General features: G+C 29.8%; 1 protein-coding gene across 1 annotated transcript; it reads right to left on the reverse strand.

Moving 5' to 3' along the window:
• Nucleotides 1-1,843: 1,843 nt before the first annotated feature.
• Nucleotides 1,844-13,730, reverse strand: LOC148229801 (uncharacterized). The gene is made up of 5 exons (XM_088197891.1): nt 13,380-13,730; nt 13,202-13,319; nt 4,165-7,055; nt 2,443-2,570; nt 1,844-2,377 (listed from the first exon to the last, which is right to left on the reverse strand). The coding sequence occupies exons 1-5, from the start codon at nt 13,499-13,501 to the stop codon at nt 2,148-2,150; spliced, it is 3,489 nt and encodes a 1,162-aa protein (XP_088054017.1). The 5' UTR covers nt 13,502-13,730; the 3' UTR covers nt 1,844-2,147.
• Nucleotides 13,731-14,215: the final 485 nt, after the last annotated feature.

The raw sequence follows: 14,215 nt of genomic DNA on the forward strand, positions 1-14,215 counted from the left end.
TCAATTCACACGTATTGTCTGCAGGATGTTCAAATGAGACAATGGTATAACCGGAAAAATTATAGTGAAAAATTGTGTTCCACTTATCTTAAATTTCTGTTTAATTTTGTTGACACATTGGGTTTATTATGTATCATTAATAACACACATGACATTAAGACTATCAATAATTATTCTCGGTATAAAATATATATTTGTATCTAGGATGGCAATTTTATTAGCACCAATCAAAGTAAACGAAAACATAAATCATAAGTATGCTTCAGACCATATCGATCAACAGCATAGTTTTTGTGTATCAAGTCAATAGCAATGAATCTTGCTGTCTTCCCGATTTTATGACGATAATTTTCGATACGGATAAACAAGTAGATGTCATCTACGTTGATTGTGATATAGTTTTTAATGCCTTAATTAAAAAAAATGGTTTTGTATGGGGTTTTACGTAAAATGATTTTAAAACATACTTTTAATTTGGACACTAGTCGTCTGAATACATTACTTCATCATAAATTCCTTAATTGACATATTAATACTTTTTTCTACTAATTAATAATATTTAAAAAAATAATAATTATAGTAAATTCTGACTTTTCACTGGTGAATTAAAATTTTCCTTAAAATAGATTCCATTTAGGATTGTAAAAAAACAAATTTTATGTTGAATATCTATGTGCGTGGGTATTATCATTTAGCATTAAAAAACGTCATTCAATGACCTATTCTAGACCAAGATTTTGATTAAATGGATAACTATTTGTGAAATCTGTAGTCCTAACAGACTACAGATTTCATCAGCATATAGAAGACATGAGCAGTAAAGCCTCTTAAGATATTATAATTTCTTTTGCGATGCAAGCATTAATTCAGGAGCTCAAGGGTAATGTGTTCCTTGTATAATTTAATCACCTAGTTAGCAGTATCCTGGAGTATACTTCTCTAGTCTGGTTGCCAAATAATGCAACTGACTTACAAATAATAGAAAATGTGAAATACTTGTAAAAGCTGCTGGTAGAGAAAATACATAATTCAGAATTATTTGAAGAACTTCGTCATTGTGTGCTACCTTATTACCAGTATTTGTGTTTTCAAGAAGCACAGCTCCCCAAAAGCACAGCTATTCGATTTTTACAGTTCTCGCAGTTGGTGAACTTATTGTAGTCCAATTGTTGTAACGTTGTAAATATTTTATATGTATTTTATCTCTATGCAAAATAAATTGGCATAAAGCTGATATAACCTGCACATGTAGTTAAATAAATTTATGATATAATATAGCCTGGAATAATTTATTTTTTCTAATTCGCTCTTCTTTTAGTTGTACTTAATCAATACTATATGTTGCTAAGATTGTAATATATTATATAAGCAATTCCTGGCTATGCAAAAAGCTCAAATAATATTGACTGAAGAAGATTCTTAAGACGAGAAATTTAAATTTGTTGAGGTGTTTATTAGTACTTACCTATAGCTCATTTATATTCCATTGTATATATTCATAAGTTGTTTATTTTGTTGTATATTTTAATTACATGATTTTTAGGCTACACTTAAATATGTGCCAATACTAACACTTTATAGGTTGTTACAGCTGTATTAATACAATCCAATACAATATAGAATAACTTCAATGCAAATAAATTGTGTCTACGACTAATATACATATGTATGTATATTAAGCCATATTAAAGATAGTTGTTGTTTTAGTTAATTCACTTTGACAATTAAATGAAATTAAAAATCAATGTTGGTTGCATATTAAGATGAACCGAATAACCTATTTTCTATTCTTATCAAAGCAACATTTGTTAAATTTTAGATAATGAAATGAAACAAACTATACATCATACTTAAAATTTATGTATTATTTACAACGTCTTTTAATAATAATTACGTTTATAATACAATATATAATTAAATATCAGTCATAAAAATAAACACATATTTATAAAATCACAGAAAAATAAAGCACAAGCAAGTTTAAGATACCACAAAAATAAACAAATTATATAAAACATAGTTTTTTACTACACCAACTAATATATATTTACAGTTCAATTGCCCTTTTGTAGGCTATGTATATATAGTATATAGTACCTTTAAGTATATATTACTTAATATTTACTTTAAAATAATTTAGACGTATATTAGTAACTGCTATCTCTTTTAATTTCGGTCAGTTCGATTCGATTGCAAAAATCTTCTATTCTCTCTGTGTCTGTATCGCTTACGTTTTCATATTCCCATTCAGTGCTTTCATTAAAATCTTTTATCATTTTAGACGAAGCATAATCAAAAATCTGATTGTTCGGCTTGTCAGCCATCAGTGCTGTACCACATCCATCTGCGAATACCGTATTTTTGTATATCCAATTGTCTGAAACATAGTTATTAATGAATTAAATATTGTACATTTTACCAATTATAGTATATAACGCTTACTTGATGTTTCTTCGTTAGATGTTATTGTGCTTTTCTCTCTTCTGTATTTATGAATTCCGATAATAATTAAGCTCACAATCAGCACAACAGCTACGATTAAAATAATGTTTAATCTCGTATCAGCAAAACTGAAAAATTTTTTTTTTTTAATAATGTATAAAATTTGAGTATTTTACCAAATTTCTACTTTATTATTTGACAAAGTTAATATGTTAACGATTTAGATTTAAAATATTAAATTAAATCTATATTACATAAAATCATTTAATATAATAATTAAAATACTTATTAAAACAATACTAATTTACTTTTTCTAAACCAATAATATATACATATGTGCTAGAAACCATTATTAATAATAGCAAAAAATATTTATTTAATTTTAAAAGGTTTAATTTATTGAAAAATATTTTTTTAATATATTTTTAGCAAATTTAATCTCATTTAAATAATAAAAATAAGTAAAACTAGATGGCAAACATAACTGAAAATCTATATATACTTTTGCAGTAAAATTTATATATCATAATGAAGCATTTTTATAGCGATTTTAATGCAATTTTTTTCTCTTTTACAATCTGATTATAATTGAGTTAAAAATCAGTTATGAAAACGTATATATATTGTGAAATATCGAATTTATCATAAAATCTAATGATACAGTTAAATTATATCTTTGTGAAAAGAAAAATCAGAATTGTAACAAAATAATACATGTGCAATATTAAAAAATCAATGCTAATTATTCCAAAATTACTTACACAATTAAAAAAATAATAATAATAATAATAGTTTTTACAAATAAATGATCATATTTTAATAGCAAAAAATTGTTACATAGTGTTATCTTAAGACTAAAATAGCATCGTATTTAAAAGACGACGAGATACCTTATTAACTTAAGCTTGGTATTTTTTTGTCTTCCTTATGATATAGAATATATTTCCTGAGATGCCATATTCGATTGAACCACATAATGGAAAAACACAAAAGAGGTCTAAAAACGGACAAAAATGCCAATCCAATTATTATGCAAACAAATGTAATGTTTGTACATTACATTTATTAGCATAAGACAAAAAAGGGACATCTTTGTTAATTGGACACCGCCGTGAGAAAACTTTTTTCAGATTATCAGAATCAGAAAGATTAAAAGTATTTATCGCAAACGCATTGTGAATGAACAACATGTGCATTCAAAATTGCCGTACGTAATCTGCTCTAATGACCAATGGTAATCAATAGAGGCGCAGAAAAATTATCATATAAAAGGAGCCGTGGGCACTCAACAATCTCTTCTATCATTGACATTCTTATTTTAACGTCCACTTCGAAGTTCAAGTCTCTACAAATTTAACTCACTAAGCAGTTACGAAATTCAATTAGGACTATCGAAGGTTGCAGAAACCGCCGCTTCTCTCTTCACTCAATGTCTAACACCCAGAGTTGAACTCGCTTCGAACACACATTGAGCCAACGAATGCACCCACGGGAAACTTCATATAAAACTAACATACACAAACAGTACGTGACGAAAAAATAATCACCACTGATACGAAGGTTTGAGATATATATTTACTACGGGATATTTGATTAATTTTTGTTAATACTATTATATTAATGAAAAGAAGATAAACAGCGTCAAATTCGTTAAAATATTAGGAAAAAATATAACTTATTAGCATTCATAGATTTATTTAAATTAACGATTAAAAGCCTCACCTCAATAGATATCTTATGTCTATCATTCCAGCAGTTACAACTGTAGGCACCTTCTCAATTTCTGAGCAAGCTATCCCCATGAATCCTTCATTACACACGCATTCGCCATGGCTTGTGCAATTTCCATGAATGCACCCAGATGCGCAGCTCGTCCAGCATATTCCAGAAACGTCGTCATAAAAGTGATTCTCGGGACATTGGCATATTTCCGGGGCAATACATGTGCCGTTTTCGCATCCGCTTGAACAAAATGGCGAACATTCACCAGTTCCATTATCATAATATCCATCGTCGCATTTGCAATCATTATCGACGCACGATCCGTACTTGCAATTGAATTCGCATTCTGAAACACATTTTCCATGTGCCCTAATAAATCCTTGAGAGCATTGGCACATTTCCGGAGCGACACAAATCCCATCTTCGCAATCGTCACAAATAGGAAGACAAGATGATTTATTGACGTTTTTATACCCGCTCTGGCACATACAAACATCTGTAGCTATGCAAACTCCTTTGCATGATTTACAATATGGCACACAATCATCAGTGCTATTATCGTTGATAAATCCTTCATTGCAAATGCATTTTTCTGGAGCTATGCAAATACCATTATTACAAGGTTTTTTACAAACTGCTTTGCAAACAGAAGCATTAGATATATCCAATTCAAATCCTGGTAAACAAGTACAAATATCTGGAGATGTACATTTACCATTCAAACACCCATTAAGGCATTCCGGTTCACATGTAGTGTTGCTCACTTTGCTAAATCCTTTCAAACAATCACATTTTTCAGGTGCTTTACACATTGCGTTGATACACTTATTTTCACAATGAGGCACACACGTGCTGTTATCCTTTTCGTCCTTCATGAATCCTTTTTTACATTCGCACACATCAGGTGATGAACAGAATCCGTTGTGACATTTTTTCTTGCAAATTGGGTTACATATGGTGTTGTTCTTGTCAGATTTTCTATAACCACTCAAACACGTACAAAAATCTGGCTTGGTACACATACCATTAACGCAATCATGTCTACACTTTGGCTTGCAAATAAACTTATCAGTTTTATCCTGAATATATCCGTCATTACAAGAGCATATATTAGGACTTCTACATTTACTGTTTTCGCAAGGTACATCGCATTTTGGTACGCAAATATTCAGATCAGTTTCATTCCTTGAATATCCTAAGTGACACGTGCATTCATTTGGCGCTGAACAGTATCCATAAACACAAGATGGTTCACATGTCGGTAAGCAATTATCACCATCGAATGGATCTTTCACATATCCTGGCAAACAATCGCATGTATTAGGTGTTTTACAATAACCATTCGTGCAGTTTTGTTCGCATATTGGATTACATTTATGATCGAGTTCATCGTCTTTAACGTGATCTTTGAAGCATTGACATTGATTCGGTGATATGCAATCACCATTGATGCATTTCTCTTTACACGACGCTTTACAAATGTTCGAAATATTTGACAGTTCATAACCTGGGTCGCATGTACATACATTCGGAGACGAACAATGTCCATGCTGGCATTTTGGATCGCATTGAGGTAAACATTTATAACTGCTATTTGGGTCTTTCTCATGATTCGGGTGACATTCGCACACACCAGGTGCTTTGCAATAGCCGTTAAAACAGCTGGGATTGCAAATTGGGTAACATTTGAAAGCATCTGTTTTGTTCATCAAGTATCCAGAATCGCACTTGCACTTATTAGGAGCTATACACGATCCGTGCTCGCATGTTTTTTGGCAATGTGGCTCGCAAATGTTTGAAACATTTGATAGTTTAAATCCCACGTCACATTCGCACACATTCGGACCGGAACAGTGTCCATTGATACATTTTGGATCACAAAAAGGTTTGCATATGAATTTTTTATTAGTATCTTTCAAATAGCCTGAAAGACATTCGCAATAGTTTGGCGCTATACAATTACCATTCAAACAATCCGGATTGCATGTGGGATCACATCTGAAGTTATCTGCTTCATTCAGTTTGAATCCTTGATGGCATCGGCATACATCAGGCGCTATACATTCACCATTTTGGCAGTCTTGAGAGCAACGCGGTTTGCAGATATGTGTCAAATTAGATTCTTTATATCTGGGATCGCAAGTGCAAGTGTTTGCCGCAGAACAATATCCATTGACGCATTCTGGTTCGCACATCGGTTCACATCTGCTTGCGTCGTATTTTTTATATCCTGGATTGCACTGGCAAGTATCAGGGGCTACACAATAGCCATTTTCACAAGCATTGCTACAAATCGGTCTGCATATATGAGACGAGTCCAAGCTTTCATAACCTGGGTGGCATATGCAAGTATCAGGCGCTGAACATACCCCGTTGATGCATCCCTCTTTACAATGAGGCTCACATACAGATTCGTTATAAGCAGATTTTACAAATCCATAATCACATTCGCATTGATTTGGAGCTACACAATGACCATTCAAGCATCCTTGATTACAAGTAGGAGTGCACAAGAACCAATGCTGAGACGGATGAGTTTGGTAGCCCGGATCGCATTCGCATTTGTTGGGTGCAGAGCATATTCCGTTAATGCAATCATGGGTGCAGTTAGGAGTGCAGTGGAACAGGTCGTCGTCTCTGAAACTATATCCTTCATAACAGAGGCACTGGTTGGGCGCAGCACAGTATCCGTTTTCGCAAGGCTTAGGACACTCCGGATAGCATTGGAAAGAGTTTTGTGGATGATTTGTATACCCCACGCGACATTTGCACACATTGACGTCAACGCAATCGCCGTGGACGCAGTTAGGAGAGCACAAGGGTTGACAACCCTCTTTCTCGATATATTTATATCCTTCGCAGCAATACGGTTTCTTTATTATGCTCGGGACCTAGAAAAATAGAATTTATATTTAAAAAAGTGACACATTGAGATAAAAATGTTTTGTTATATTATCATAATTTTATCAGTGTTGCGTAAATATGCCATCCGCTTTACATATAATATATTGAAAAAAAAAACTATATATGAATACCAATCGGTAACTAATTTGGAAAAGGCCAGAATAATTATGTAGATTTATGTATATAAAAATGTGAAAAAAATTTCTTAAAGAAAATGTTTAGCTTCTTTATATTTTTTCTCGGATTTTTATATATGGCGTTACCATTTTTTTTAATACCGTATGAAAAGAAAACTATTTACTTTCTATTTCTATTTTTAAATTAGGTTAATTAACGAACTACACTTAAACAGAGATATTTACAAGAGGTATTTCAAAACAAGTTTCGTATTAATATTATTAAAACTACGACAGTTACCATGTTTTTAAAAATCCGCATAAATGACAAAAAATAAAAAAAAACATATTTTTTTTTAAATTTAAATTTATTTTAAATTCCATTACCAAATATTTTTAACAAAGTTAATTTTTTCCGGTTATTTAAAACAATATGGCAGATCACACTGACTAAAGAGTTTAACAGAAATATTTACAACATCAATTTTTTGAGAACATGATAAGGCAGGTATCATGTCCTCAAAAATCCATATTAATGATCATAAAAATTAAAAAAAAAACATATTTTTAAAATTTTATTTAATTTAAGTTTTTATTTTTTTTAAATAGCAACCATTTTCATACAAGATGTCGGATCCAGCTGGCTAACGAACTAAGACGATATTTTTACGAGGTAAATTATATGGAATATATTAAAATTTAAGGGCACTATAACTGACGTAGTTTTCATCATATTGTTTTGAAATTTCTCAGCTAAATTGGTTAGTCAACCAAATCCGGTATATTGTTTTCAAATGGCGGCTATTTATAAAATAAAATAAAAATAAGTTACAAAATAAAATTTAAAAAAATGGTTAATAAAATAATAAAGTTAAAAATATAATATAAATATAAAATAAAAAAGTCATAACTTCAAAATAATCATAGAGAAATAAGTAAAATATAAAAATTAAAATAAATAATTTAATTTATTTATATTGACTTGATAATTATATAGATATAAATAAAAAAGTAAGAACATTCGTACACAAACGAAGCAATTTAATAAAAAAAATATATAAATAATATGCATTAAGGAATATCTTAAAAATTTTATACCATAATTAAATTAAACGTAAAATAATTGCTTCTATTAATCATTCAAGAAAATGATAAAAACGAGTTGGAGTCGGCCGATTTTTTACGATTCCAACTCCGACTCCACAGCCCTGTTTTTTATGCTCTTTTATATACAGAAATTTATTTCATATTTTAAATGAAAAAGTTTGAAAACCACTGACAAAAAATAAAAATTATGGATATGCTTATACTATTTTAAATTTTTTGATGTACATATATTTATAAAATTTCAGATATTAGCTAGATTTCTATAAAAGAAAATTATGTCTTATAAAGATGAGCGGTTTGGAATAAATTATTTAAACAAAACTATAAATCATTTTTTTTAAATTCATATTAAAGTAAACATTCAGATAAATCATATCTTAAAAATAACAGTATCCAGGTGAGTTCAAATCTGGACCTGCTTACAAGCAATGATGATTTAACCCCTTAAATAAATATAAAATACTTGGTTTACTGAATAATGAAGCTAGTACAATAATCTTTAATATTTATTAAAAATATTTTTTAAATAATTCGTAAACTTATTTTAAAAAACGAAATTGTTTAAAAATAAAATCAACAAATGACCACCACTAAGTAGCTGGCGTTTAAGTGGTTAAAAACCGCTCGTCTTTCTGGCCCACCCCGTATCATGAAACCGATTTGACTAAATACAATCACATAACATACAGACTTACATTTATACAGAAATTTTTAGCAAGTTATCATTTAATGAATCGATATATAAATAAATAAATTAGTACTCCTAATTCTAAATCTAAAATTTTATTTTATTTGAAGAAATACAAATCTTAATAAGCATTCACAGATTAAAACTTATTAATAAGCAATTTAACATCTTAAATATTTTATACCGTAACAATTGTAAATCCGTAAGCCCAATGTGCAAACACGAGTAATTATGAATAATCTACTACTCTTACATCAAACTATATTTTAGTAAAATGTAGTTAGAAGTGTGATGTATTATACACGTAAATATAAGGCCGGTTTTATATTATATATTGTACTAACATTTTAATTATGAATACAATAATAAACAACCCATTCATAGCATGTAAACTAAGGGCATCTGCTTTCATTGTAACTATCACAAATAAACATTTAAAAATGGAGAAAAAATAACTACCGAGGTAGACGTATCTTGTCATGATACCTTTAGTGTTTAGGAAAAGGAACTTCTGCGTTTCATCTGTCATTAACCCACGTGTTCCGAAATTTGTCAGACCGTTTCTGTTTCCTGTCGAATAACAAACACTCTTTTGTACGGCTACCGACTGCTAAGACTTCTAAGAAATACTATACTTATGGTAAAAATACTGTTTTTAATGTTTAATATTTATACAGAAGCTACCATCTGGAATAAGCTGGCGAGAAGGGTTTTTAAGCATATCATGTGACTAAATAAGCATCGTGCATGTGGTGTGCAAGTTCTACCAATTGTAAATTTTGCAAGTGTCCTGAATCTGCATAAAAAATAATTAACTCGTTTAAGGGTAAACTTCACAATTGTCAACTTTACGAGAGGACGTAGGTGTAATAACAAGCGCACATCAATGCTTCTATATTCCAAGAAATTAACATTAAAGAGATATTTATTCCTCCAGTAAAAATTGTAGCGTTGAAAAAAGAAGATACAAAGGAAAATTTTATATTAAAATAGACACATTAAAAAAATCAAAGTATCATATTTTTAAACATCAATGAATATTTTGCAAGTGTTAATTTATTACGTCCTTTTCCGGAGTTATTTTTACTTTTATGGTTTTACTATTGAAGTAAAAATAAGCATGAATTTAGTTTGCTTAATTCTAACGCAAAAAGGTGTAAATTTGCTATTGCGTTATTTTATACTTTCATACGTTTTCATGTTTCAAAAAATGAATACTCGGCTTAATTTTAATTTTCTAACAACTAAAAACATTTCCAAACCATCATAATAATATAACTATATGTAGTATATGTTTTTCATTTAATTATGCCACAAATAGTTTTAAGTGTATAATCTTAACTATAAATCAGAATATATGTTTGCTTGTAAGCAAAAACTCTCTTACAGTGAGCACTGGTCTCATATAACTATATACATAAGAAGCTTATGGGAATTGGAATTTTTTGGTCAACGCGCCTATTTAAGCACGCACCATTTCCGTCATCAAGTTATCTATTTAACTGTAAAAAACATGACGCCATATTGCATAACTTTGCGTAAAAATTGAATCGAATTATATGCAAATTTCAGATGAAGCCGGAGAATGAACTACTAGTTATAAATTTGTACCAGTTATGACGTTAGTTTTTCAATAACTATTATTATTTGTAAAATTAAAAAAAAAATTATTGCATGGGTATCTTACTAAAAGTTATATTTAGATAATATTTTTTGCTATAGTCGACTTTATCATTATTTCGCGTAGTATGAAATATTTCGTTGAAACTACCTCTTATAAAAAAAACAATCAATATTTTTTGCCATAAGTTCGCCCCTTTTTACAAAAATTGGGTTTGGTTGCAAACAAATTCAGGTCAAATTTTATACCCAAAAATGTAACTATCCTAAAAGTTTATAAGCTGCTATTATATCTGCAGGAAGCACGACGACAATAATACTTTGCAGGCGCTTGCTTATCTCATTAAGATCTGGTTTGCCCGATGGGTTCTACACATTTTTTGCATATAAATAACATCGATTAATACACACACATTCATACACACAGGCGCTTGACCCTATTTATATTCGAAGCACGCAAATCACACTGCGGTAGAACAATGGTCAATAACGAAAACGTTGTGTGGTTGTATTTCCTCCAATTATCACACCACAAATTGCTCCAAGATTTAGGGACTTGTTCGTTACTTCCAGGAAATCATCTTTGCATACAAACACTCTTATTTTATTTATAATTTCACCCACCACGCATATGACAACATGAAAACCGCAATAAAAATTTGTCAAGTTTAATTATAGGTCGTTGATCTAGAAGAGTCTTAAATAAATAAACTATGAATCAAGATTCCATTTTATCAATTAAACAATCAATTTTGGTTTACCAGTTTTTACAGTTGCGATCTGCTGTTTAAACCCAAACCTTACCTAAACGACCAAACCCAACTTAAACATATGAAAGTACTAAAACTATAGTTTTAAAGCTTTCATTGTGTATTTTTTTTGTCGAATGATATGGAAAGATGCGTACTGGATCGCTTCATAAGATTCCCATGTCGTTTTGACGAAGTACCGTTACACGAAATAGCATGCTTTATCTCTTTCTTCGTTGCATGCGACACCCCTCCCACTTTTATTTCTAGGGGATCAGCGTCAGTTCTGGTTTGTTAAATGAATAAATCTGATAAACCTACAATACCACTAACTTAATTCCATAACTTTGCTACTTGTGTATCTGATTTTTTAATTTTGCGCAGAATTTCATCGATATTGTAGTCATTATTAAATGTGTTCCTACTATTGTTGTTACCAAAAGCAATAAAATATTTTTATTTATTATAAGAAAAGAGCATTATTATATAATAAAAATAAAATGGTAAATATTTCTTTAGAAGAGCAGGGTAACACCCCCAAGGTGTATGGCTGAGAGGCAAATAGTAATGGATTCTAATTAGAATGTAACGGTAAACCTTCGAGCTTGATAGGGAATCTTATGATGCTACCGGATCATCCGTTTGAACAAATACAGTTTTACTGATACTAAGCAGTGAAATTTTAAATCAATTGTTTGATTCGTGTTAATTGGCTGAGTGAATAAAATCATACACATTCTAATAAAAATATAAATTCACTATAACATATACATACAAAGTCATTGATATCCTTAAAAGTATACTCGTTTATTTTTGTATTTTACGATTCTGTTTCATTCCTAACGAAATTTAAAATAATTTAATAAACCAAATATTTTTTTAAATAATATTATTTTATTTTTCCATGAAAAAATATGTTTTTTTTTAAAAAACATTCCTATATTGTTTTATCGACTTACAAATACTTCGCTTATCAATGACCAACTGTCACAACTTGGGCTAATCTCGACTTAAATGGACGTGAATCGGCTAATTTATTTCCACATCGTTACTGTATTTTTTTTTAAGTTAATTAATTAAGCGTAATTTGTTTCATTGTCATAGTCTAATATCAAATTTAATATTTTATACACAATATATATTAATATAATAATACGACATTGAGATCGTTGATTCTGTGAAAAGCGGTATTTGTAAAAAAATTATCAGCGACTTATTAACATAATAATGTTTTTATATTTATACGGGATCATTATTGCTAAAAAATAATTACTAATGGTATCATTATGTACTCGTATGTTTTAATAAATATTTAACCATCTTTTAATTATTAACTATAATATACTTTATATGCATGAATATTAACCAAATTATTGTAGACTAAATCAGTAAAAAGATTTTTCATATACAAAAATATATACTGTAATAATATAAATACATACTCTACATAAATTTGACAAATGTATCGAGAATTATCGAGAAGTTTAAATGATGATTTACATTTCTCGAATACAACACACACCTCATAACGTTTGATAAAATATATGATATATTGGAATATAGAGTTACTAGCAACTATTATTTCTAGGTACATTTAAATACATAAATTTGATTTATAAATTAGCATAATTTTTTTGAAAAATGTAATAATTTTAGAAACACTGATTTGAGAGAGTTCAATCTTGAGATTTTAAGGTTGACTCAACGCGAGAGAGCAAAAAACCACTTCACGTTTAAAACCGACCCCACACAAAGTCACGTGCATAAAGTTTATATATATACAATTCTTTTAGAATCCGCATCTATTTTATTTAATATATATGTATATATAATATTTTATAATTAATACTTACATAAGATTTAAAGGTTTTATAAAAGCGTCGAGTTTTGCTACATCTTTTGTCTCCGCAAGTAGATTGGAAAGTTTCAGTCACCCATCGCCGATTGATTACTAGTTTCTTTTTATTATCACTATAAAAATAAACTATTTTAAACACTATTTTTATAAAATAATTAAATTAATAAACATACGACATAGTCACATATCCGCATATCCCTTTTTGGGGTATATTTGTAGTGGCGCTATCCACCAAATCTATATTAATTTTTAAAGTCAAGAAAAATAATATGACGTACAGCAATAAACACTTCATTTTTTATTTAGTTTTTATATGTAGAAAGAATTATTATAAGTATTATAAGGACACGCTGAACAAAATCGTGCGTAACTTATCAGCATGGTTAGGAACGAAACACTTCCATACTGTTTGCACAGTTGAATAAAAATAACTAACAGTGGCGTCCGTGGTGCGCGCTACATCCTGCCACAGAGGTTGTTGCAGATTTAAAACAAACATCTCCCGGATGGCACAGCCCGCGACTGACAGTTTCTTAAACTTTTCGTCGAGCCGAACCGTCATTATTTTTTTTAATAACATTCGGGAATTCATAGATAGTTTTAAATTTATAGTTAATCTCACTATATTTCAAGAATAGTATATGTACATATATATTGAGGCAAAAGATCGAATCTTATAAGATAAGCATTAGATAATTATTCTCCCACTAAGAAATTAATTTATATTAATAATACTTTATTTATCCTTTTGCATCTCCTGTCCCGTCGTTTAACCACGGTCAATTGACCATCAAATTTATTGTTCATTATATTGGTGGTTACACAGGATTCATTCGAGCGATCTGGAGTCCTGACTAGAAACCCTCTTGTTTAGCCACTTCATCCTCGGGATTATTTTTAAAAAATGGCCAAAAATAATCACCTTTTTTTATTGCGATTTATTATGCGATGTGCTATGAGAATGATGAAAAAAATCAGTTTAAAATTATTTATTCATAATTATTATTAT

This window comes from Plectrocnemia conspersa, unplaced genomic scaffold (assembly GCF_051122295.1).
Source record: "Plectrocnemia conspersa isolate PC_06_02 unplaced genomic scaffold, ASM5112229v1 ptg000011l, whole genome shotgun sequence".
NCBI classification, from domain to species: domain Eukaryota; kingdom Metazoa; phylum Arthropoda; class Insecta; order Trichoptera; family Polycentropodidae; genus Plectrocnemia; species Plectrocnemia conspersa.